The sequence below is a fragment of the Chiloscyllium plagiosum genome, unplaced genomic scaffold (assembly GCF_037043375.1).
Source record: "Chiloscyllium plagiosum isolate Xiang-an unplaced genomic scaffold, Cpla_swu_hap1 HiC_scaffold_7, whole genome shotgun sequence".
NCBI classification, from domain to species: Eukaryota; Metazoa; Chordata; class Chondrichthyes; order Orectolobiformes; family Hemiscylliidae; genus Chiloscyllium; species Chiloscyllium plagiosum.
The window spans coordinates 78,027,549-78,054,490 of NW_028270145.1; the positions used below are offsets into that span (position 1 = coordinate 78,027,549).

The window sequence follows — 26,942 nt, forward strand, 5'->3', positions numbered from 1 at the left end:
TAGCTAATTTGGGAAACTGGGGGAAAGAGAAATCACATGGAGTGGGAATTCTGAAGTTTGAGTAAAAATGTATTTTGAGATCAGAGTTTCAAAAATACTGGAGTAAACTAGAGATAGCTTTATTATATCATTAATAGTATAATGTTAGATCGAGGCTGAGAGAATATGACGTAGACACCAATTGCCCATTTCACACCTTTATGACCTCCGAAACCAATTATAAAATAGAACAAATACTTTGGGTTCAAAACATCCCTCATGCAGGCAACTGCTTCCAAATTAAATTTTCTTAAAAGGTCAGAGGGGATAAAATTAGCAACCCCACCATCATTATGACACAGCTTTTTCAGATAATACATTAACATTGATCTGTTATTATTCTATTGCCTATCAAAACATGTTTCATAAACTGTTGCACGCCACTGTTTTGAACTAAACCATAGAAAAGTCAAAAGCCATTGAAAGCTAATGTTCTAATAAAAAAGATTGTTTAGAACCATTTTTTGTAACCAACATAGTCAAATTTACTGAATAATTCCTAACTAAAATATGAAGACAAAATTCCAATTATGCAGCTTTTACTTTATTATGAACAAGAACCAACACAATGTACACATAAAATAACAGACAAACGGTACTCCAACTAGAAAGGTAAACTTCACCTCAACATTTGATCTAGTAAAAATACATTTTTCTGTAACCATCAGCATTCACGTTACCCCTTGGCAGAAAAGTCACAGTTCTCCAATATGCTATTTTCTTCATGTAGTGAGGTGTTCAACCTGACAACAATTTTCACCTTTGTGTTCACAAGTATGCTTACCATCAGTCAGGCACACCTCTATGAACCTTTGCTCCCTCGGGTCCTAATAGAACCAGAGGTACAATTTTCCAGAGTTCCTTTTCAAGCAACCAACCAATAACACACCAGTTTTCGGGTTGGCCATTTCTGGGAAAACATCCAGCTCTTTGGCAACACTAAGCTATTCACACAGCTTTTCAGGTTTTAGATGCTTCTAGCCCACTTACAATGCCTGTAGGAGCTTCTGTTCCTTTTCTGCCAACCAGCAAAGCTGATCTCTTCCAGATAGCAATTTGCTTCATCTCTTCACAAGAGTTTTGAGTGTTCCTTTTCTGTCTCTGTCTGCTTTCTTTTTGTGTCAGTATCTGTGCATTGCCTGCAAGCCCCCTCTGCTTGTAGATCTTTTTTTACGTCTGCCAGCTACAGAGTTTTTTGTTATAACTTCCTTCCCATCGTTACTGCTTCTACATCAAAGGTCACTAGGGCAAATGGACCATTATTTCTTTAAAGACAATTATAGTTGATAATTTTATAATTGATGCAAACTATTAACTATGCCTGAGCTACCAAAGGCGAGTATTTCATATGCCTTTTAACCAGTGCCCTGATACCTTCAGAGGTGTGTGGACACACGGACCAAGGTCCCTTTGATCTTTGGTACTATTCAGGGTCCTCCGACCATTCATAGTTGAATCTCACTTGTTAGCTCTCACCAGCTACGTTAACCTCATACTTTGTCATATTGAATTCTATTTGCCACCGTTTTGCTTACCCAACCAGTCCATTCACAACTTCCTGTCGGTTGCATCTATCCTCCTCACTATTTATTATCCCACCAATTTTTGTGTGGTCTGAAAATGTTTTGCTCATACATCCAATATTTAAGTCCAGATCATTAATATTCACCACACTGAAGACTTCAGCATCCAACAGCTCCTCACTGGTAACAGAATTTCAATCACAGAAACACCCCTCCAGGATCACCCTCTGCCTCCTGCATTTTCACTAATTATGAATCCAACATGGCATTGCCTCAGATTCCATTAGGTCTTACTTTCTTGAGTAGTCTGCCATTAGAAACCTTATCAAAACCCTTGCTAAAATGCACACAGACCACAACAAATGTGTAGTTATGCATTGTGAAAATGCTGAGCCTAGAGTATGACAAAGCGGAAACAAGTCAGAAACGTTGAGTCGCAGACAAACTGGCACAAGACAGTGTGCACATAGAGATTTTGCCAGCACCAAGTAGTTAACTGATGTCTGGTGATCAGTTGATGATATAAGCTTTCTGCCTGCCAACCACCATGTGACTGGTTCCCAGGTAGCGGAATAGCTCATACGAGAGAGTGAGATCGTCAGAATCCTTGGAATCATAACAGACAGGTGATTTTGAGTTACTATTAATGCAGCTCGAGCATGAGGAGAGGCCAAAAAAAAAAAACTAGAGATTGCAGAAAAAGACAAAGAATGAGCAAAAAGGGAAGGAAAGGGAAATGGAGTTGTAAAAAAAAAAGATAACTAGGAAGAACAGTCAGCAGTTGTGGTACATGTTAGTACTAGCATGGGTTGAAAAGGAAATGAGATCCTGCAGCAGGAATTGAGAGAGTTAGGTAGTAGACTAAGGAGGAAGACTAAGGTTATAATCTCAAGATTACTTCCAGTGCCATGCACTACTGAATCGGTAGAGGAAAATAGATCAGTAAAGAGATGTTGGAGGAGGGATGGCTTTAGATTTTTGAATCATTGGGATTCAAAATTTAGGTGGCACCTGTACAAGCTGGACAGGTTGTACTTGAATTGGAATGGATCCAATTTCCTTGCTTGGAAGTTCTAAACTAATTTGGGAAGAGGGTGGACACAGGGTAGATATATTAGGAGCACGGTTCAATCAGATATAGAGGGAGGAGTGCTAGGGTAGTCTAGTAGCTGGAAAAGATATGTGCAGGCTAAGGCTGCACACTCTAGAGGTCTAGAATGCAAAATTGTATCAATTTTAACGTAAGGAGCTTGACTGGCAAGGTGGATGAACTCAGAGCATTGATCAATGAGCTACATAAGATAATGAGCTCTAGGAGGTCACTGTACACAGTGGAAATAACAACACAGAAAGGGAAAAGGATGATATTCGAAAGGGAGAATATCCCCTTTCCCAGGGAAATAGCAAGGAAAGAGTTCAATCCAAGACTAGTACAGTTGGGAAAAGGAGTGAATCAAACAGTCAGGAAGAAAACAGAGAGCAAGGTGGGACTGATAAATTAAACTGCATTTACTTCAAAATGCCTAACAGGGAAGGCAGATGAACTCAGGGCATGGTTAGGAACATGGGACTGGGATATCATAGCAATTACAGAAACACGGCTTAGGGATTGACAGGACTGGAAGCTTAATGTTCCAGGATACAAATGCTACAGGAAGGACAGAAAGGGAGGCGAGAGAGGAGGGGAAATGGCAGTTTTGATAAGGGATAGCCTCACTACTGTACTCAGGGAGGATATTCCTGGGAATACATCCAGGCAAGTTATTTTGATGGAACTGAGAAATAAGAAAGGGATGATGTTCTTATTGAGATTGTTTTATAGACCTCCAGCACCCCCCCCCCCAACCCAATAGTCAGCAGGAAATTGAGAAACAAATTTGAAAGGATATTTCAGTTACCTGTATGAATAATAGGGCGGTTATGGCAGGGGATTTTAACTTTCCAAACATCGACTGGGACTGCCATAGTGTTAAGGGTTTGGAAGTAGTGGAATGTGTTAAGTGCGTATAAGAAAACTTTCTGATTCAATATGTGGATGTACCTACTAGAGAAGGTGCAAAACCTGACCTACTCTTGGGAACTAAGGCAGGGCAGGTGACTGAGGTGTCAGTGGGGGAGCACTTTGGGGCCAGCGGCCATAATTCTATTAGTTTTAAAATAGTGATGGAAAAGGATAGACCAGATCTAAAAGTTGAAGTTCTAAATTGGAGAAAGGCCAATTTTGATGGTATTAGCCAAGAACTTTCAAAAGTTGTTTGGGTGCAGATGTTCGCAGGTAAAGGGACGGCTGGAAAATGGGAAGCCTTCAGAAATGAGATGATGAGAGTCCACAGACAGTATATTCCTGTTAGGGTGAAAGGAAAGGCTGGTAGGTGTAGGGAATGATGGATGACTGGAGAATTTGAGGTTTTGGTTAAGAAAAAGAAGGAAGCTATGTCAGGTATGGACAGGAGCGATCGAGTGAATCCTTTGAAGAGTATAAAGGCAGTCGGAGTATACTTAAAAGGGACATCAGGAGGACAAAAAGGGGATATGAGATAGCTTTGGCAAATAGAATTAAGGAGAATTCAAAGGGATTTTATTAATGTATAAGGAAAAAAAGGGTAACTAGGGAGAGAATAGGGCCCCTCGAAGATCAGAGTCAAGATTAGAGTGGTACTGGAAAAGCACAGATCAGGCAGCATCTGAGGAGCAGGAAAATCGACGTTTCGGGCAAAGACCCTGTATTAGGTATCATTCCTGATGAAGGGCTTTAGCCCGAAATGTCGATTTTCCTGCTCACTGGATGCTGCCTGACCTGCTATGCCGTTCCAGCACCACTGGCATCTCCAGCATCTGCAGTCCTTACTTTCATCCCCATAAAGATCAGCAAGGCATCCTATGTGCGGAGCCACAGGAGATGGGGGAGATATTAAACGAGTATTTTGCATCAGTATTTACTGTGGAAAAGGACATGGAAGATAGAGAATGTAGGGAAATAGACGGTGAAATCTTGAAAAATGTCCACATCACAGAGGAGGAAATGCTGAATGTCTTGAAAAGCATAAATGTGGATAAATACCCAGGACCTGAACAAGTGTAACTTAGAACTCTGTGGAAAGCTATGGAAGTGATTGATGGGACCTTTGCTGAGATATTTGTATCATCAATAGTCACAGGTGAGTTGCTGGAAGACTGGAAGTTGGCTAACTTGGTGCCACTATTTAAGAAAGGTGGTAAGAAAAAGCCAGGGAACTATAGACCGGTGAGCCTAACATCAGTGGTGGACAAGTTGTTGGCGGGGAATCCTGAGGGACAGGGTGTACATGTATTTGGAAAGGCAAGGACTGATTAGGGATAGTCAGCATGGCTTTGTGTGTGGGAAATCATGTATCACGAACTTGATTGAATTTTTTGAAGAAATAACAAAGAGGATTGATGAGGGCAAAGCAAAAAACATGATCTTTCTGGGCTTCAGTAAGGTTTTTGACAAGGGTCCTCATGATAGACTGGTTCGCAAGGTTAGATCTCATGGAACACAGCGAAAACTTGCCATTTGGATACAGAACTGGCTTAAAGGTAGACAATAGAGGGTGGTGGTGGAGGGTTGCTTTTCAGACTGGAGTCCTGTGACCAGTGGTGTGCCATAAGGATCGGTGCTGGGTCCACTGCTTTTTATCATTTATATAAATAATTTGTATGTGAACAAGCAGGACTTATACACTTAATGGAAAGTTCCTGGGGTGTATTGCTGAACAAAGAGATCTTGGAGTGCAGGTTCACAGTTCCTTGAAAGTAGAGTCTCAGGTAGATAGGATAGTGAAAGTGTTTGGTATGCTTTCCTTTATTGGTCAGAGCATTGAGTATAGGAGTTGGGAGGTCATGTTGCAGCTGTACAGGACATTGATCCGGTCACTTTTGGAATATTGCGTGCAATTCTGGTCTACTATCAGAAGGATGTTGTGAAACTTGAAAGGGTTCAGAAAAGATTTACAAGGATGTTGCCAGGGTTGGAGGATTTGAGCTATAGGGAGAGGCTTAATAGGCTGGGGCTGTTTTCCTTGGAGCGTCAGAGGCTGAGGTCTTATAGAGGTTAAGAAATCATAAGGGGCATGGATAGGATAAATAGACAAGGTATTTGCCCTGGGGGGGAAGAAAGAGTCCAGAACTCGAGGGAGTAGGTTTAGGATGAGAGGGGAAAGATATAAAAGGGACCTAAAGGGCAACCTTTTCACTCAGAGGGTGGTGAATGTATGGAATGAGCTGCCACAGGAAGTGGTGGATGCTGGTATAATTACAGCATTTAAAAGGCATCTGGATAGGTATATGAATAGGAAGAATTTAGAGGGAAACAGACCAAGTGCTGCAAAATGGGACTAGATTAGGTCCATTAGCATGGACGGGTTGGACCAAAGGGTGTTTCCCTGCTGAACATCTCTATGCCTCGATGTCTCTAATAACCTCTCAAACAGCTTTATACATGGTTTCAGCTTCTAATGCTCAGATCCACCATTGCTTAGCTGTTTCGAATTCAATATTGATTTGCCCAGGCTGCTTCCTTAAATTCTGCAATTTTTGCCTGTATGCCTCAGGCACTAACTCTTATGCAGCCAATATAATTTTTGTTACAGCATCATAATTCAGTATTCACACTGGAAAAACACACAATGTTCTCAAGGGGAATACTGAGATACAGGCTATTAGACTAGGCTGGATTGGGGTTCACAAGGAGGTGGTGATAGCAATTCTGGAAAGTGTGAAAATAGATGGGTCTCCTGGGCCAGATGGGATTTATCTTAGAATTTTCTGGGAAGTCATGGAGGACATTGTCAAGCCTTTGGCTTTGATCGTTATGTCATCATTATCTACAGGAATAGTGCCAGAAAACTGGAGGATTGCAAATGTTGACAAGGGGACAACAAGGTGAGTAAAGACAACCCTGGTAGTCATAGACCAGTGAGAACTTTACTTTGATTTTGGGTAAAGTGTTGGAAAAAGGTTAGGATTTGTAATAATCTAGAGAGGATTGAAGAGTTGATTAGGGATAGTCAACACAGTTTTGTGAAGGGTAGGTTGTGCCTTACAAAACTTATTGAGTTCTTCAAGAAGGTGACCAAATAGGTGGATGAGGGTAAAGCAGTTGATGTGGTATATATGGAACCCAATAAAGTGTTTGAAAAGGTTCCCCATGGTAGGCTATTGCACAAAATACAGAGGCATGGGATTGAGGGTGATTAAGTGGTTTGGATCAGAAATTGGCTAGCTGAAAGATGATGGTGGTGGTTAACGGGAAATGTTCATTCTGGAATTCAGTTACTAGTGGTATACTGTAAGGATCTGTTCTGTTGGACTGTTGTTTGTCATTTTTATACATGACCTAGATGAGGGTGTGGAACGATGGGTAAGTAAATTTGCAGATGATACCAAGGTCAGTAGAGTTATGGATAGTGCTGAAGGATGTTGCAGGTTACAGACGGACATAGATAAGCTGAAGAGCTGGCAAATGGAGTTTAATGTGGAAAAGTGTGAAGTGATTCATTTTGGAAGGAGCAACAGGAATGCAGAGTACTGGGCTAATGGTAAGATTCGTGATAGTGTCAATGAGCAGAACGATCTTTGTGTCCATGTACATAGATTCCTGAAAGTTGCCACCTAGCTTGATAGAGTTGTTATGAAGGCATACGGTATGTTAGTTCTTATTGGTAGAGGGATTGAGTTTTGGAGTCACAAGGTTATGCTGCAGCTGTACAAAACTCTGGTGTGGCTACATTTGGAGTATTGTGTACAGTTCTGGTCATTGCATTATAGGAAGGATGTGGAAGCTTTAGAAAGAGTTTAGAGGAGATTTACTAGGATGTTGCCTGGTATGGAGGGAAGATCTTATGAGGAAAGGCTGAAGGACTTGAGGCTGTTTTCTGAGGAAGAAGGTTGAGAGGTGACTTAATTGAGACATACAAGGTAACTAGAGGGTTAGATAGGGTGGGCAGTGAGAGCCTTTTTCCCCAGATGGTGATAGTGAGCATGAGGGGACAATAGCTTTAAATTGAGGGGTGATTGATATAGGTTAGATGTCAGAGGTAGTTTCTTTCTTTGTGGGCGGCACGGTGGCACAGTGGTTCGTGCTGCTGCCTCATAGGGCCAGAGACCCGGGTTCAATTCCCGCCTCAGGCAACTGACTGTGTGGAGTTTGCACATTCTCCCCAAGTCTGCGTGGGTTTCCTCCGGGTGCTCCGGTTTCCTCCCACAGTACAAAAATGTGCAGGTTAGGTGAATTGGCCATGCTAAATTGCCCGTAGTGTTAGGTGCAGGGGTAAATGTAGGGGATTGGGTCTGGGTGGGTGCGCTTCGGCGGGTCGGTGTGGACTTGTTGGGCCGAAGGGCCTGTTTCCACACTGTAAGTAATCTAATAATCTAATCTAATCTAATAATTTCCTCAGAGGTAGTAAGAGGATGGAACGCACTGCCTGTAACAGTAGTAAACTCGCCAACTTTAAGGGCATTGAAATGGTCATTGGATAGGCATATGCATGAAAATGGAGTAGTGTAGGATGGATAGGCTTCAGATTGTTTCTGGAGGCTTGGCTAAGATAAAAGATAGGGAGGAGGGACTTGGGGGAGGGGCGTCGGAAATGTAATAGGTGGAAAGAGGTCAAGGTGAGGGTGATAGGTCAGACTGGGGTGGGGGCGGAGAGGTCGGGAAGAAGATTGCAGGTTAGGAAGGCGGTGCTGAATTTGATGGATTTGACTGAGACAGGCTGGGGGGAGGGGAAATGAGGAAACTGGTGAAATCCGATGAACTCGGATTTCACCAGTTTCCTCATTTCCCCTCCCCCCAGCCTGTCTCAGTCAAATCCATCAAATTCAGCACCGCCTTCCTAACCTGCAATCTTCTTCCCGACCTCTCCGCCCCCACCCCAGTCTGACCTATCACCCTCACCTTGACCTCTTTCCACCTATCACATTTCCGACGCCCCTCCCCCAAGTCCCTCCTCCGTATCTTTTATCTTAGCCTGCTGGACCAACTTTCCTCATTCCTGAAGAAGGGCTAATGCCCGAAACGTCGATTCTCTTCTTCCCTAGATGCTGCCTGACCTGCTGCGCTTTTCCAGCAACACATTTCCATTTCAGATTGTTTCCACAGGTCGGTGCAACATCAAGGACCAAAGTGTCTGTACTGTGCTGTAATGTTCTATGTTCTATAATCATGACAATTTCATCTGACAGTGAAGCATAAATTCTCTGTGCTTTACTCATGCAGTGTAAATTGGTAGGTAGTGTTAAGTCCTCTTCTGAAGAAGGGTTACACCCAAAATGTTGATATCTGCGCCTCCTGATGCTGCCTGGCTTGCTGTCTTCTTTCAGCCTCCTGCTTGTCTACTTTGGATTCCAGTATCTGCAGTGTTTCTTTTTTCGTCTCTCACTTCATTTGTCTCACCAATTTCTCAAATGACACGAAGAACACCTGCATGTCCTTTTCTTAAAAGTTTGGTAAAGCTTGTGTAAACTTAACCATTTTGTTAATGGACTTCAAATATGACTCAGGTTCTCCCTTCTGGAGCCTATGTCTTCTGATTCCACTGCATCACTTTAAGCTCATGTTCCCTCAGTTGATCTTTCTCTTGCAGTTCTAATTCCATCATATGTAGTGAGCAGAGCTGAAATAATTCAGCAACAGAGGTCACCATGATACTGTAAGTTGATGTGAGGTTAGCTGAAACTCTATTTGAGAATTAAGTAAACTCAGAAGATGTGTTTGACATATCATTAATTGATGCTTAGGAAGCAGAGTTAAGTAAGTTAGCATAGCCAATTTACATCGAAGCTGAGGGTGAAGGAGTTCCAGAGTGTTATTAACTAAAAACAGAGTTCTGATGAAGTAGTAGAGGCATCCTCACAGAACTGCGGATGAAGAATGGATAAATGTTCTTCAAATCATGATACAGTCTTGGTATCATAAGATGACAGTGAGTGGCATCTGAAATTATGATGGCAGGACATAAGAATATGGAAAATGACAGCATCGATAATGAAGCTTTTTACTTGGCTGCGACTTAATAAAGACATAGTGTAGCCCTTTATAGTCTGTAAGGTAATAGGAAAACTTCATGTAATTAGACGAGCACCTTTGATACCCATACCAGTTTTTAAAGAACCATTCAGTTAAACACATCAGTGGATTGTGTAGGTTCATTACTGAAAATGAGCACACGTCATCAGTCGATCCCTACAATAATGCATGGGACAACCCAATTCCCAAAAGCTATTCCTTTGAGGATAATTACAGCTAGGGTAAATAGTGAAAAAGTTAATACAGTTCTTTATTTGGTATGGACTAACAATTAACATAAAGTTAGAATCCCGATCAGATTCTATGTCAAAACCTTTACAGGAAAGCATTAGCAGTTTGGGTATAAAATAATTGAAATCAACTTTGTATCATCTATCAATACAGGGATCCATCAAACTCTCAAAACCACTGTGACAAATACACACAGGTTTGAGACAAAATTAGGGCCCAAAATCTTTGCTCTGCCAGAACGCACAGATTTTGCACTATCCAGTGCCTGCCCCATTTATGATACCAATGGAGTGAACTGAATTGGCTGAAAACTGGCATCCGTGATACTCAGGAAATCAGGAGGCGGCGGAGGTGGATTATTTATTCGGCAAGTGCTTCAGCCTGATCTTATTCATTTACGTACAGGTTCCCATCACTGAAGATGGGGATCCTCCTCCTGTGTGTTGTTTAATTGTCCACCACAATTCACAACTTGATGTAGCTGGACTGCAGAGCTTAGACATGATCCAATGATTCTGGGATCACTTAGCTTTCAATATCAGTTGCTGCTGATGCTATTTTGTATACAAGCAGTCTTGTGTTGAAGCTTCAGGAGGTAAACCCATTATTCTGAGGTCTGCCCAATGCTGTCACTGGTCTGTCCTGCACTCTACATAAACCCAGGTCTAATCCCCTAGCTTGATGGCAATGGTAGATTAGAGAAGTAGAAATATGGAAATATAGAAAATATGAGCACCAATAGGCTATTTGGCCCTTCAAGGATGCTCAGCCATTCATTGTGATCATGGCTGATCATACAATTCAATAGTCTGTTCTTGATTCACCACCAAATACTTTGATCCCTTTAACCCCAACTGCTATATTCAACTCTTCCTTGAAATCATACAATATTTTGGCTTCAAGTGCTTTCTGAAGTAGCAAATTCCATAGGCTCAACACTCTCTGCAAGAAGAAATCTCTCTCTCTCAGTGCTAAATGGTGTGCCCAATATGCTTGGATGGTGACTCCCTGGTTCTGGACTATCCCTGCATCAGAAACATCTTTCCTGCAATCACCCTCACCCTGCTTGATTGTATTAGAATGTTTGGGTTTCTATGAGAACCAACCCCCCCCCCCCCCCCCCCCCCCCCGCCCACCCCATTATTCTGAACTCTAACAAATATTATCCTAACCAATTTAACACCCTGTTCATGAATCAGTCCTGCTATCCCAGAAATTAGTTTAGTAAAACTTCACTGAGCTCCCTCTATAGTAAGAACATCATTCCTCAATAGGGAGATCAGAACTGAACACAATATTCCAGTTGTGGTCTCATCAAGGCCTGTATAATTACTGCAAGATATCCCTGCTCCTGCATTCAAATCTTTTCTCTGTGAAGGCCGGTGTACTATTTGCTTTCTTTGTCATCTGCTGCACCTGCATGCTTACGGTCAGTGGACACCCAGGTCTCATTGCACATTCCCTCTCTCAATTTACAGCTAATTAGATAATATTCCACTTTCCCACTCTTACTGCCAAAGTGGATAGCCTCTCAGTTATCTACACTACACTGCATCTGCCTCACTCTCCCAATTTTTGTCTCGATTGAAAATTTGGAGGTATTGCATTTAGCTTCCTCATCCAAATCATTAATAAGTTGTAAATAGCTGGAGTACTAGCAGTGATCCCTGCAATACCCCACTAGTCACTGCCAGCCATTTGGAAAAAAAAAAATCCCAATTATTCCTGCACCTGTTTCCTGCCAACCTGTTTTTTAAAAGAGAAAAACACCTCAAACTACTCCCAATCTCATGTGGGACTGTATTGAATGTCTTCTGAAAGTCCAAATAAACCGCATCCACTGGATCTCCTTGATCAACTTTGCTAGTCATATCCTAAACAAAGTTCTGTACATTTGTCAAGCATGAGCTCCCTTTTATAAATCCATACTGACTCCGTACAATCCTGCCACCGTTTTCCAAATGCTCAGCTATTAATACTTCTATAATAGATTCTAGCATTTTCCTCACTAGCAACGTGAGGCTGGCTAGTCTATAATTCCCAGTTTTCTCTCTGCCTCGCTTCTTAAAGTCACATGACACCAGGCTATAGTGCAAGAGATTTACTTCAAATCACAAGCTTTTGGACTATAACCTGGTGTCATGTGACTTCTGACTTCTCCCACCCCAGTTCAACACTGGCATCTCCACATCATTAGATAGAGGGGTTATTCAGTTATGGACTAGGCCAGACCACTCAAAACATTCTTCAGCAGGCAGCCCAGACCGTAACTTTGCTATTTGTTTCGGTAAGTGTACAGTGAACATTATCTGGAGTAAGTTAGCTAGGTTGACTACCAGGTTTTAAAACAGAAAAATTTATTCACAAAATTATGGAATGAAATGCAAAGAACAGAATATAGAATACCCGTAGAACTCAGTCTATCCAAACTAGACTTAATTATGCTATTCCAAAAATACCCAACAGTCCCAATAATCAAACCCCTTAAACACAGAGCAAAGTGAAACAAAGGGTTACATGTTAGAAGGGCAGAAGGGGAGAGAGTTCAGCAGCCTGTTTCACACACAACCCACTGCTGAACTGTCTCAAACAAGACTTCAGTTTCCAGGACTGACCACTCCTCTTTCATTACAGGGGTCACTTCTAAAACATAAAAGCTTTGGCCTAAAGTCTCATCTGTTTGCGTATAAACAAAAAGCCTCTCAATAAACCCTTTCATCTCTGTACCAAACCTGTTGATTTGGAGCCCAGACTATTTTACGACCCCTCTGAAAAAATAACCAAAGACACGTATCCTTGAGAAAAGGAACAGCTTTTAGAAAAAGGACCATCTTTGTGACACTTATTTTTGGGAACTGTATGTTGACTATGAAGTTGCAGATTATGGTTGAATACATTCTGCTGCTACCGATGGCCCAAAACATTTCATGGATGCTCAGTTGCTAGATCTGTTTGAAATCTATCCTACACACTGATAATGCCAGACAAATCAATGGAGGATATTCTCAATGTGACGATGGAGCTTTGTCTCCACAGGGACTGTGTGATGGATGATCTTGCTTAAACTGATATGGACAGATGCATCTGTGTCCTTTAGAATTTGATCCGTAGCAGTGCTGTTGAACCACTCATGATGTTAGACAGACTGTCACCCAGAGTACATTCTGCACCCTTGTTATCTTCAGTACTTGGTCCAAGTGTTGTTCAGTTGCAAGAATATCAACTTGTCTGTCAGGAAGGATAGGGAGGGGATGATGGCAGTAGGTGGTAATCAGTAGGTCGTTTCCTTTCCCTGATACCATCAGGCTTCATGGGTTTGCAGTTGAATAAATGCTGCAATTAAATCCTAGATACCACGAAACATTCACTTTCTGCAAATATTTTACAACTTGTCTTTCAAAATCAGGTTTTTTGGATCCCCAACATGTAAGACTTAGAAGCAAATGCCATCACATGCAAACATCTCTAAAACTTATTTCCCACAATTCTACAGAAAGAATTTGGAAATAAAATTAATCTCATCTCAGGGTTCAGAAGCCAAATCACTTAAGTAACTGTACCCAAGTGATAATTTTATTACAAAATAACAAAGGTTGTAGTGTGCTAAAAGCCAACAATATGGAAAGACACTAAGATACTGTAAAAACAAGCAATAATGCTCAAGCTGTTAAGATTCCTATTACGCTCAATGTGTCAGTGCCTGCAACATAATCTACATTGGCCTGGATTTCACTTCCAGCAAAAAAAAATCCCCAGCTACTTTTCACACTTGCACTTTTTGTAGGCTTTTGCAATTTAAAAGCTTCATTGTACAACTTAATTATAGAATTAATTCAGTAAGTTAATCATAGCTATTTATAATGTCCAGTAATCAATAACTCCCAAATAAATTGTCTTTCATGCTTTTTATATTACTATGTTGATTGTATTTTCAATGATAATGATGTGATATATGCAATTATAATGTATGCAGTATTTAAGACCATAAGACCATAAGACATAGGAGTGGAAGTAAGGCCATTCGGCCCATCGAGTCCACTCCGCCATTCAATCATGGCTGATGGGCATTTCAACTCCACTTACCCGCATTCTCCCAGTAGCCCTTAATTCCTTGTGACATCAAGAATTTATCAATTTCTGCGTTGAAGACATTTAGCGTCCCAGCCTCCACTGCACTCTGTGGCAATGAATTCCACAGGCCCACCACTCTCTGGCTGAAGAAATGTATCCGCATTTCTGTTCTGAATTTACCCCCTCTAATTCTAAGGCTGTGTCCACGGGTTCTAGTCTCCTCGCCTAACGGAAACAATTTCCTAGCATCCACCCTCTCCAAGCCATGTATTATCTTGTAAGTTTCTATTAGATCTCCCCTTAATCTTCTAAACTCCAATGAATACAATCCCAGGATCCTCAGCCATTCCTCATATGTTAGACCTACCATTCCAGGGATCATCGTGTGAATCTCCGCTGGAAACGCTCCAGTGCCAGTATGTCCTTCCTGAGGTGTGGGGACCAAAACTGGACACAGTACTCCAAATGGGGCCTAACCAGAGCTTTATAAAGTCAGCGATCTTCCAATCATCCGGGACTTTCCCTGACTCCAGTGACTTTTGAAAGATCTCAACCAACGCCTCCGCTATTTCCTCAGCCACCTCCCTCAGAACTCTAGGATGTAACCCATCAGGGCCAGGAGATTTATCAATTTTAAGACCTTTTAGCTTTTCTAGCACTTTATCTTTTGTAATGGCAACCATACTCAACTCAGCCCCCTGACTCCCTTTAATTGTTGGGATATTACTCATGTCTTCCACTGTGAAGATTGACGCAAAGTACTTAGTAAGTTCTCCAGCTATTTCCTTATCTCCCATCATTAGGCTTCCAGCATCAGTTTGAAGTGGCCCAATGTCTACTCTTGCCTGTCATTTGTTTCTTATGTATTGAAAGAAACTTTTACTATCATTTCTAATATTACTGGCTAGCCTACCTTCATATCTGATCCTCTCCTTCCTTATTTCTCTCTTTGTTATCCTCTGTTTGTTTTTGTAGCCTTCCCAATCTTCTGATTTCCCAGTGCTCTTGGCCACTTTATAGGCTCTCTCTTTTTCTTTGATAGATTTCCTGACTTCCTTTGTCAGCCATGGCTGTCTAATCCCTCCCCGGATAATCTTTCTCTTCTTGGGGATGAACCTCTGTACAGTGTCCTCAATTTTATCCACAAACTCCTGCCATTTTTGCTCTACTGTCTTCCCTGCTAGGCTCTGCTTCCAGTCTATTTTCGTCAGTTCCTCTCTCATGCCCTCATAATTACCTTTATTTAACTGTAACACCATTACATCCGATTTTGCCTTCTCTCTTTCAAACTGCAGACTGAACTCTACCATATTATGATCGCTGCTTCCTAAGTGTTCCCTTAGTTTAAGATCTTTTATAAAGTCTGGTTCATTACATAGCACTAGGTCCAGAATAGCCTGCTCCCTTGTGGGCTCCAAGACAAGCTGTTACAAAAAGCCATCCTGTAAGCATTTCATGAATTCCCTTTCTTTGGATCCACTGGCAACATTATTTACCCAGTCCACCTGCATATTGAAGTCTCCCATGATTACTGTGACCTTGCCTTTCTGACATGCCTTTTCTATTTCCCGGTACATGTTGTGCCCATGGTCCTGACCACTGTTAGGAGGTCTGTACATAACTCCCACTATGGTTTTTTTGCCTTTGTGTTTCCTCAATTCCACCCACACAGACTCCACATCATCCGACGCTATGTCATTCAGCACCATAGATTTAATTTTGTTCTTAACTAACAAGGCAACCCCGCCCCCCTCTGCCCACCTCCCTGTCTTTTCGATAAGTTGAAAACCCTTGGATGTTTAACTGCCAGTCCTGACCCCCCTGTAACCACGTCTCTGTGATGCCTACCACATCATAATCATTCACGATGATCTGTGCCATTGGTTCGTCTGCTTTGTTATGAATGCTACGAGCATTCAGGTAAAGTGCCTTAATGCTAACTTTCTTATCATGAGAGATATTGGAAGTCATAAGATGTCCTAAGTTATCCTTCCTTTTTGCTGCATTCCCAGTCTGTCTCCAGTTTAAATCCGCCTGCACACATGCTATCCAGCCTCTTATCTTTCCATTTAACTCCATACTCCCTGTCGCTTTCACTTTCCCTTCCCCCCAAATCAGAAGTTTAAAGTCCTACTGACCACCCTATTTATCCTCTTCGCTAGAACATTGGTACCTGATCGGTTCAGGTGGAGACTATCCCAACGGTACAGATCCCCCTGGTTCCAAAACTGATGCCAATGCCCCATGAAATGGAATTATTTGCTTAAGTGATCATACCTTTCACCTGTAATTATTTGGCACACATATAGCATATCCACAGACACATTTATAATCTTGTCACACACAGTGCATAACACTTTACATTTTGCTTTAGGAAAGGAAGACATTAAAGGGTAAAAGCCACGTGAGGGTAAAGCTTGAGCACTTTATAAATATCACTGCTACTCTGCAACATTCCTGTAGAAGGAAAAACACTTGCTCATATTTTTCTGGGCAATTTATATAAACACTTTACAATACTTTGATTTGTAGTTTTCTATACTCATTTTCTTTCTAGCTAAAGGTTCATGTCTGACAATGATATTGTGATTTATTTCACTGATACAGGAAAATTTCACTGCTTGCGTCTAGAGAATGATGGATATCAATGTGACTGCAAAGTGATAACATAAGCAAGGGTTCAAAAATGTCAAAAAAGTGAAAGCAATGTCAAGCACTTATGGCTGTCATCTGAAAACCAAGTTAGATTACAGCATCAAAATCACATCAAGTCATCTGTCTTTTCTCACCCATCCTGTTTAGATATTAAATAAGAACTTATTCAACTTTGAGAATGTTTGTGCTTGCAAATTTACTCAAGATTTATTCTGTATGTGTTGCCTCTTTCATAAAGTTTAATGATGTGATCTTCTTAACAAAAACTAATTAAGAAGTGACTAACATGACAATATGTATCTAACATATATTCTAAACCAGAAAATGTATTGGAGAGGCATTAAAGGTTTCTCCTGAATTAAAACATCGTTTTTTAAAACTTTAAACACAAGGAGCACTTCAACTATGTCATACCTGTGTACTCAGCACTCGAGAGCTACTTGGCTGCGGCAAATCTTTCATTTTCTCTGGAAAGCCTGAGTGTTCACTTTTACAAATATTTGGAAGTTGGGCAGGAAGACGTTGCTGGTTCATATCATCTTGTACTTTATATTTAGGCACCAGGAATCCTAGAATAGAATTGTATCATTTATTTGCTTCAACTTTCCCTTTAAATGAACAAAGTTACTCTTTCTGATAAGGGCAAATGCTCAACATAGTTTAACAGAAATTATCTATCAATTTATTTATTTTTATATTTTATTCTTGGTAAAATAATTCATAACTGTATAATAAATAATATAGTTATATAAGAATGCATGCAATTTTCTCTATAGATGTGCACAGAAAATAAAGTCAGCTCGCAAGTAATCAGGTGGCAAACATGGACACACTGACTATCTGGTTTACAATATCTTGCGATGTTGACATCTTGACATGTTAATTAAGAGACCATACTCTGCCATTGTCAGTATGGTGACGTCGTGCAACGAGATCTCTGCAGACTTTTCCTATTACCCAGTCTTCATAAAACAATCCATTGCCCGTGGATTCTATTCAATTTGTTATAATGACAGTATTTAATCACATAGCCTGCACTATATCAGAAATAAGGTCACATACGTGACCACTGAGCTGCACAGCAGATAATGTATAGCTGAGGTTTCTCACACGAGCTGCTCACAAATACATACAGTTTCAGCACAAATACTTGAGACAAAAGGAATATTGTTTAAATTACTATATGCTAATGTTCAATTTATATTGCTATATGATGATTATGCTGTATAACCTTCAAATATGAAGTACAATGGAATAATATGATAAAACCATCACTAATGCACTAATTATTTTATTAGAAATTGTTCATATTGCATGAGTTTAATGTGAGGTTTTACATTTAAAATTTTAATATGAATATCATAAATGCCAATAGATTAAAAATCCTGCCAGTTGCCTCTTTGTAGACTTCAAATCGATATGCTTTTCTGGCAGGAACTCATATTCTCTAAGTTAATTAATCTCTTTATTCCACGACCTGTTATCACACTGTACAAAGAGATTTGGAAATGTGACTTGTTAAAAGTATATTTGACATTTACCTGCTGTAGATGGCTTAGGAAGGCAACTTTGAAATGCCTGCACAGCTTTGGCAGCCACTGTAGGATCGGACGTTGAATGGCCAATCTTGTCTGGCCCAGGAGTGCTGCATTCCGTTCTGCAAGGCACTTCTCGTTCAAGTGTTTTTGCTTTTTGAGAAACATTGATCAGATGGGGTGCTTCCTGCAGGGATAAGGAAAGGTCGCATTCAAGGTAGGTTCTTGTTTTGGGAACATGCCTTCCTGTTACCCGGTTTGTAGAATCGGGAAGGGGAAATGTTCCAATTCCACTGTCCAATGTTCTCATCTGACAGCTGGACCCTGAGTTAAAAGGAAGAATATGAGTGGTTGGAGGAATTGGAAATACTGACAGTTTCAGGCAATAAAATGCATGATTGCAGGGAAGAACAACTTGGAAAGATTTGCTAAAGGAATAAATACTAACATTACGAAAAATTCTTCCCAATATTGATGCAAACATTCTCACAATGCAATTCTGCAAAGCAAATTATAAATGATTCCTCAAAGTTTCTGGTTTTGAAATGTATTGTTCATGTTTACCTCTTTCACAAACATACAGCACATGACACTTTCTTTATTTGTATGGATATATATGCCTGAAGCCATTTGTTCTAACTGCTGCTTCTGAAACCCTCTTCCATGTTACTCCTGACTTGGCTATTCCCATGCATTTTTAGCTGACCTCCACCTTTTTCCAATCTGTGCGTAACCCCACAATCTCTAACAATTCACAATTCTACAACACCTTTACCTTGTTTTCAGCCACTTCACTGGAATATTATAAAGCAAATATGACACTAATCTATGTAAGGAAACACTAGAGCACATGGGAAAAGATTTGAGAAAAGAGGTAAGTTTTGAGAAGTGTCTTAAAGTAAGGAGAGGCAAAAATTTGTAAGAAGAAAATTTCAGAGCTTTGGTCTTTGCAGGGTGAAGACACAGCCATCCAATGTGGAACAATTACAAACTGGGCATGCTCATGAGGCCATTCAAAGCCCATCCTAAATTCTGATGCTTTGATTCCAAGTTGCATGAAGTCATATTCACCAATCACTTGATGTCAATCGGCACTCGCTCCCAAATAAGCAACACCTGTGTTTTAAAATTCTAATCCTTGCTTTCAAATCCTGCCATTGCCTTGTCCCTCCTTATGTCTGCAACCAAATATCAGGAGCAATGGAATTATGCATTTGGTTAAACCACGACAGCACTACTAAGGTTAGTAATTTACCTTGATTTGCTGAAGTATGGTGTAATATGTTGTTGCTCTACTGGTGTTCTCTACTGGTGTTGACACTCCAAATTCCCTTACACATTTTGCCCCTCTCCACCAAGTAGGAATAACTTTATGAGACTACAGATGCTAAAAACTCAGTTTCCCACCATTATATTCACAATTATTTCTGGGTTGGTTAGAATAAGCCAGGATTGTGTGAGACAGATGAAGTTAGAAGTTTATATTCTGAATATGTTCAACACGATTCCTGCAGCTCAGCACAGCTTTTGCATGACCGTTGTTTTTTTTTGGTGATCTACTCTCAAAGACTGACTCGCTTCTCACTGATCATTAGAATGGAACATCTAGGTTACCTCCACCCATCCAGGGTGCAGGCTTTAAGAATCAACTAAGCATAGTTTAAATACCACTTCAAGCAGGAAGAGGTGGAGGAGTGGTATGGACTGGAGCCAGAGAGAGCCAGGCAGCATTTGAGGAGGAGGAGTTCAAGCTAGTAGTCAGCTGACAGAATTGCAGTACATTAGCCTTTGATGCCACTACTGGACCACATCAATGTTTATTACCTGACAAAGGCTCATTGACCTAAAACATTAAAACCTGAAACTTTCTTTCTCTAATGACGCTGCCTGATATGTTAAGATTTTCCTGCATGTTCTGGGATAGAAATGGCACCTTAACTTTATTCAGATAAAAATAAGCAAAAATCCTCTATTAATCTGAATTGGTCTTTCTATATCATCTCTTTAATTTTAATATTCTAGTGTGGGAGAAAAGCACATAAAGCTTTTCAGTTATACAGAAAAGTAAATCTATCAAACAACATAATATGCTCAAGCACATCCTACCTATTTCATATAATTCATGAATTATTCCTAGCAGTTTACTCATTACACCCAATGATGATTCATTAAGATACCAAGTACAATGGTTAAATTAGACTTCAAACAAAAATGTTTACAATACTTCTTCCACATACACATTTTTAATGTCCTGACCTTGACTGAAGTAACACAATTTGCTACTGAAAAAAGTTGAAATCTTAGAAATGCAGAGCGATCACAAAATTCATATTTGTGAAAAGTAATAAAGAAAATACCTGGATCATTAATTTATTTCCTTCCAACTCTGAGCCGATAGACCTTTGGTTCTCAAAACTCCTTCACCTAACTATCTCCATTGAAACCTTATTTTTGTTAGGACAGTGACAGTCCAGTTCTAAACAAAACTTTTGTCACTAATTTACACTAACTTAGCAAGCTCAGAGAGAGATGGGAGTGTTTTAAACCGACACTGCATATTTAAAATAAACAGTATCTAATTGAAGTATTTCAAGTATGACTGTTATCACACAAATCAGAGTGCCTTGCATCAGAGGAGACAGGGTAAAGGGCAGCAAATCCACATCCTAGTAGCTTCTATTTTTGTGACCTAATATGTTAGGGCCTGGTGTAGCTGAGGATATCATGGAATCATACAACAGAAACAGACCCTTCAGTCCTACTGGTCTACGCCAAATCATATATCCCCATCTGACCTAACCCCATTAATCAGCAGTTAGCCCATATCCCTCAACCCTTCCTACTCATATACTCTTAAAAGTAATTGTACTTGACTCCACCACTTTCTCTAGCAGTTTGTTCCATACACATACCACCCACTGTGTGAAAAAGATACCCCTCAGGTCCTTTTTAAAATCTTTCCCTCTCACCTTAAAACTATGTCCTCTAGATTTGGCCTCCCCCACTCTCGGAAGAAAACCTTGGCTATTCACCCTAATTATGCCTTCCATGATTTTATAAATCTCCATATGGTCAGTCCTCAGCTTCCGACACTCCAGGAAAAAATGCCCAAACTTATTTCGCCTCTCTCTATAACTCAAACCCTGCAATCCTGGGAACACCTTTGTAAATCCTTTTTGCATCCTCTCAAGTTAACAACATGCTTTCTATTGAAGGGTTACCAGAATTTTCATAGTATTCCACAAGTAGCCTCATTACAGTCCTGTACAGCTGCAACATTATGTCCCAACTCCTATACTCGGTGATCTGCCCAATGAAGGTAAGCATGCTGAAGTAACTCTGCAGTATCTCATCACCAAGTTACTTTTTATTTATTTGTGGAGCTTGACACTCATCCAGCTACTTCAGAGTCAGGTCTCAGAATGAACAGGATGTCTGACACTCCTTTTCTTTTTTTTATACATTACAGCCTTATCAGCAATTGTCACATCCCATGCAAAATAATCAAAATAATCTGGTCATCATTGAAATAACTCCACAGAGGCCAATATCCTGTCACCAAGTCTCTATTTTGTTACACACAGAGTCTTTGAAACTGCTCCAGCTCCCTCAGAGCCAGCTCTCAGAGAACAAAATCACTGGCACTCTGCTTTTTTTTTGTTCTTTTTTTCTTTTTCCCCACACTGCCGCCTTTCTGCGATGACACTCCTTTTCTTTTTTTTAATTTAACCCCCACACTACCACCTAAGTGCGGTAGTGCTTATTTTTTCCCCCAGCACCCATGGTGTGTGTGTGTGTAAGTGTGAGACACAGTGAAAGACACAAAGTGCACGAATCTTTATTCAAATTCTACCACCAGGAAGATAGGAAAACACCCGGGTGGTCAGTGACAAACACTGCCCTTCACATCAAAGGGCAGTGCTGTGTGATCAAAACAGTGAAGGGGAGGGTAGGGACTAAATCAAAATAGAGTTGGAGGGAGAAATAATGCACTCCACTCCCTGCGGCACCCACCTCTCCCTGAAAAACTCCAGGGTGTTGGTCGACACCGCGTGCTCCTTCTCCAAGGACACCCGGGCTCTAATGTAACCGCGGAAGAGGGGCAGGCAGTCGGCCCTAATGACCCCCTCCACTGCCCACTGCCTGGACCTGTTAATGGCCAGTTTGGCCAGGCCCAGGAGCAAACCCACGAGGAGGTCTTCAGACCTGCCCTCCTTCCTCCGTACGGGGGTGCCCGAAGATCAGGAGCGTGGGACTGAAGTGCAACCAAAAGCAGAGGAGGTTTTTCAGAAAATCAAAAAGGGAGTGCAAACGCCCACACCCAATATACACATGGTCCACGGACTCCACAGCACCACAGAACAAGCAGTTGGTCTGGGAGTCCGTGAACCACCGCAACCTGCGGTTGCAGGGGACTGCTGCGTGCAGCACCCTCCACCCCGACACTCCTTTTCTTCTTTTTTTTTGACAAACACTGCCCTTCATTCCTCTGCTTTTTTTTCTCTCTTTTTTTTCTTACTTTTTCTTTTAACCCCCACACTACCACCTAAGTGCGGTAGTGCTTATTTTTTTTTCCCCAGCACCCATGGTGTGACACTCCTTTTCTTATCTGTCAGCCAGGACTCACTGATTGGACCAGACAAACAGTTCAAATTAGGGAATTCATATTCAGTGAAGTTCACCTGGCTGACCTCATTACGATCACTAACATGTGTCTCTAAGTTAAGGGATATAATATCCGTAAGTTTACAAATGGATTCCTCAAGGTCGAATTAGCAGTCTCCTCAGAAAAATGGGCCAGCTAGATAATAAATTCTGTACAGCTGACCCAGAGAGTTCCTAGATCTTAGAAGGTGCTGCAGTTCTGTACTTTGTGAAGTGTTGGGAACCTGAGTTTTGTATATATTAGCCCAAGTGTTTTCAAGACCTGTGCAGTAAATAGGCCCCCAAATAATGCATATCTTATACTTAAGAGCAGCATTGTTACAGGTAGATGGATATCAGGCAGGAAAGTGAAGGTGAAGTCAAGATGGGTTTGAATTGCCTACTGCTCTTGGCTCTTATATTTAAACCTTATGCCATTGTCACATCAACCATCAATTATCTTCAGGTCAAACATACATACCAAATACACAATTGGTAGTTGATCCATAGTCTATTGTACTTTACATTTAAAAGATAATATTTATTTTGGGACTCATGTGTTGCAGTAATAATGTCCCTTCCTCTGAGCAAGGGGGACCAGATTCAAGCTTCACTTGTTCGAGAGGTGTGTAATAACATTTCTGAAAATCCCTAATATTTCTTCAATATTAAACATGCTGATATTTGTATCTTTCTTGTGAAATTTCTACACAATTAGGAAAAGCAATATTAGAAATATAGTTAAAACCAATCAAACGAACTCCAGTGATTAACTTCATTATTCCTTCCATTATCAATAGTATTAAAAGTAACAGCAATTGATTTGGGGACCTTTTTGTCATCTAATAAGACAGCAAAATATCCCAAATGGTGAGAGTGAAGCATTGCGCAGGAACTAATGGATTTAAGTGTCCATGCACACAAATTGTTAAAAGTCATTAAATTTGTAAATTGAATGCTAGAATTTATCTCAAGGGAGTCGTAACACAAAACTAAGAAAGTTGGGCTTCAGTTGTCAGTGGCTTGATCAGAATTCACCTGGAGTAGTGCATTCAGTTTTGGACATCACAGGAAAGGCATTTTGAATGTAATGGGGTGGAACAAAGATTATGTCAAATTGATAGGTTAAATTACAGGAATAAGTTGCATAAACTTTGTTTGCACATTTGTGTTTAGAATGTTTGGGGTGATCTGTTCAATAATAAAGAGATTCATTAGAAGAAATACAGGAAAACTATTTCCTCTTGTGGAGGAATGCAGCACTACTCAGCAGAGTTTCTAAAATTAAAATCCCAGCAATAAGGTCTGAAATCAGGAAACATACAATTGATATTAGAAATCTAAAACTTGCATCCCCAAAAGGCTGTCGTTGCTGTTTTCATTTAATTATTGTTCATTCATGGGATGTGATAAGACAACAGCTAAAAAGAGTTTCCTGTTAGTTGGCCAATCCTCTGTCCACGGGAATATATTGCCTCCCCCCTCTCTGCCAAACTATGAGCTCTGAAGTAGTGACCATTTCCCACATAACCATAGAAAATTTACAGCACAGAAAGTGGTCATTTGGTCCATCATGTCTGCGCCAGCTGAAAAACTAGCCAGTCATTCTAATCCCATATTCTAGCACCTGGTCAGTAGCCTTCCAGGTTATGGCACTTCACATCCACATCCAGATCCAGGTTCCTTTAAACAAGTTAAAGACTTCAACTTTAACCACCAAACTGGGCATTTATTTCCATAAGCCACCAAAATCTGGGGGAAAATATTTTTCTTCAGGTTGCCTGTACGCCTTCTGCCAATTACCCTTAAATCAGTGTTCCCTACTAATTAACATTTCCTCTAGGGGATCTAGGTCTTCCCTGTCCATTCTATACAAACCCTTCATAATTATGTATGTCCCAGCCTCCTCTGTCCAAAGGAAGAAATCCATACTTGCCTCATAGCTACAATGTTCAATCTCTGACAACATTATTCTTTATCTCTTCCATACTACCTTTGGCGTCATAACGCCCTTCCGATATTGTGGTGACCAGAACTGTACACATCTCCAGATGTGGCCTAACCAGCATTTTCAATAGCTCCAACATTATATCCCTGCTCTTGTATTCAATACCATAAGACAGAGATCTAGAAATAGGCCATTCAGCTGATCTGCTCTGCCATTCAATGAGATCATGCCCGATTTGATAATCCTCAACTCCACTTTCCTGTTTTTTTCAACATAACCCTTGATTCCATTTGCCACTTTTCTGCCCAATCAACCCAACCACTGCTATCTTCTTTCAGTCGAAAGCCACCCTCTATCGTTAATCACCTGGCCAATTTTTCTGTCATCTGCAAACTTCCGAACCATACTTTATGCGTAAAGTCTAAAGCATTAACATTTACCTCAAACAGCAGGGGACCTAAAATCGAGCCTTGTGGAAAAACACTGGAAATGCTTTCCATTCGCAATAACATCTGTTGACCACGATCCTTTGCTTCCGGTCACTGATCCGATTTTGAATCCAATTCACCACATTCCCCTGCATCCGATTTTATTTTTCTGATTGATCTGCTAATGTGCAATCTTGTCATATGCTTTGCTGAAATCCATGTACACAACTAGGAGAAAGTGAGGACTGCAGATGCTGGAGATCAGAGCCGAAAAATGTGTTGCTGGAAAAGCGCAGGTCAGGCAGCATCCAAGGAGCAGGAGAATCAACGTTTTGAGCATAAGCCCTTCTTCAGGATTTCTGCCCTACTCTCATCAATTCTCTTTGTTACTTGCTCAAAACTTTCCAGACCCTCGACATTTAAATTATGCTTTTCCATGTAATGGTTAATCTTATCTCTCAATTTTGTGTCTCGTAATTTGGCCACACAAGAGTCAGATTGACCATATCCACAGTTTCTGCATCCGTGCACAAGTTACAAGTGATATGCACAACCTTCTCTGTAGTCATAGAGCTGTACACCATGGAAACAGACCCTTCGGTCCAACTCGTCCATGCCGACTAGATATCCTAACCAATCTAGTCCCTTTTGCCAGCACGTGGCCCATATCCCTCTAAATTGATATCCCTTCCTATTGTTGTACCCATCCAGATGCCTTTTAAATGTCGTAATTGTACCAGCCTCCACCACTTCCTCTGGCAGCTCATTCCATACACACATTACCTTCTGAGTGAAAACATTGCCCCTAAAGTTCCTTTTAAATCTTTCCGCTCTCACCCTCAACCTATGTCCTCTTATTCTGGACTCTCCTACCCCAAGGAAAATACGTTGTCGATTTACTCTATCCACGCCCCTCATGATTTTATGAACCTCTGTAAGGTCACTCCTCAGCCTCCAACATTCCAGAGAAAATAACCCCAGCTTGTTCAGCCTCTTCCTATACCTCAAATCCTCCAACCCTGGCAACGTGCTTGTAAACTTTGTCTGGAACTTTTCAACTTTCACAACATTGTTCTGACAGGAGGGACACCAATTCCACTTCACCTCTGTTACTTTCTAAATTCCTCTAAGCTTCCTAAGGTATGGCTTTTAGAAGCACTTTCTGCTTTACCTTATCATGTATTCATCTGTTTAACTAGGGGGCTCGAGAATTGGCAGTTCCATTGTTTTTGTTTGTGCCCACAGAATTGTGCTTTGAACGCCTCGCAGTGATTTGTCCCTGGCTTTCCTTTAAGTAGTTGTTACCAGTCCATTCTTACCAGATCACCTCTCAGCCTTGAAAAGCTTGTCTTTCCCTAAATTAGAATATTTACCCTATTTTTGAACATTTCCATAATGGTGCAAAATCTAACTACTGTGATCACCATCTCTAAAATAGTCACCGGTGCTTCTTCACCCACTTGTTTAACTTCATTTTCTAAGACAAAATTTAGAATTGTGCCCTCTTTTATCGGGCTTATTGCATGCTGGCTAAAAATGTTCCCTTGAAAGCAGTTCAAGAACATTGTGTCCCCATTCTGTACATATCAGAGTTGATACTTAGGTAGCTGAAGTCACAACCAATATTGCCCTATTATGTTTGCACTCCGAAATCTGCATATATATTTGCTCCTGAAACACTCTCCCACTATTTGGAGATCGATAGTATATATTTACCAGTGTGTGACTGCCCATTTGGTGTTTTTTTAACTCACGCAACAGGGCCTCATTTGATGCTTCACTTACTGTATCATTCTTTCTCACAGTTACAATTGATTTTTC

General features: G+C 40.8%; 1 protein-coding gene across 8 annotated transcripts in view; it reads right to left on the minus strand.

Annotated features, from left to right (window-relative positions):
* The window catches only part of nckap5l (NCK-associated protein 5-like), a 643,060-nt gene that overhangs the window by 42,464 nt on the left and 573,654 nt on the right, over positions 1 to 26,942 (minus strand). For 7 of the 8 annotated variants that reach the window (XM_087989196.1, XM_043694058.2, XM_043694062.2 and 4 more), the window contains 2 exons: positions 18,108 to 18,425; positions 16,981 to 17,135 (listed from right to left, as the gene is read on the minus strand). In XM_087989196.1, coding sequence (XP_087845322.1) covers positions 16,981 to 17,135; positions 18,108 to 18,425 — 473 coding nt within the window. Of the gene's footprint in view, positions 1 to 16,980; positions 17,136 to 18,107; positions 18,426 to 26,942 lie in introns of those variants that run through there. The other variant, XM_087989197.1, reaches the window with a different exon arrangement.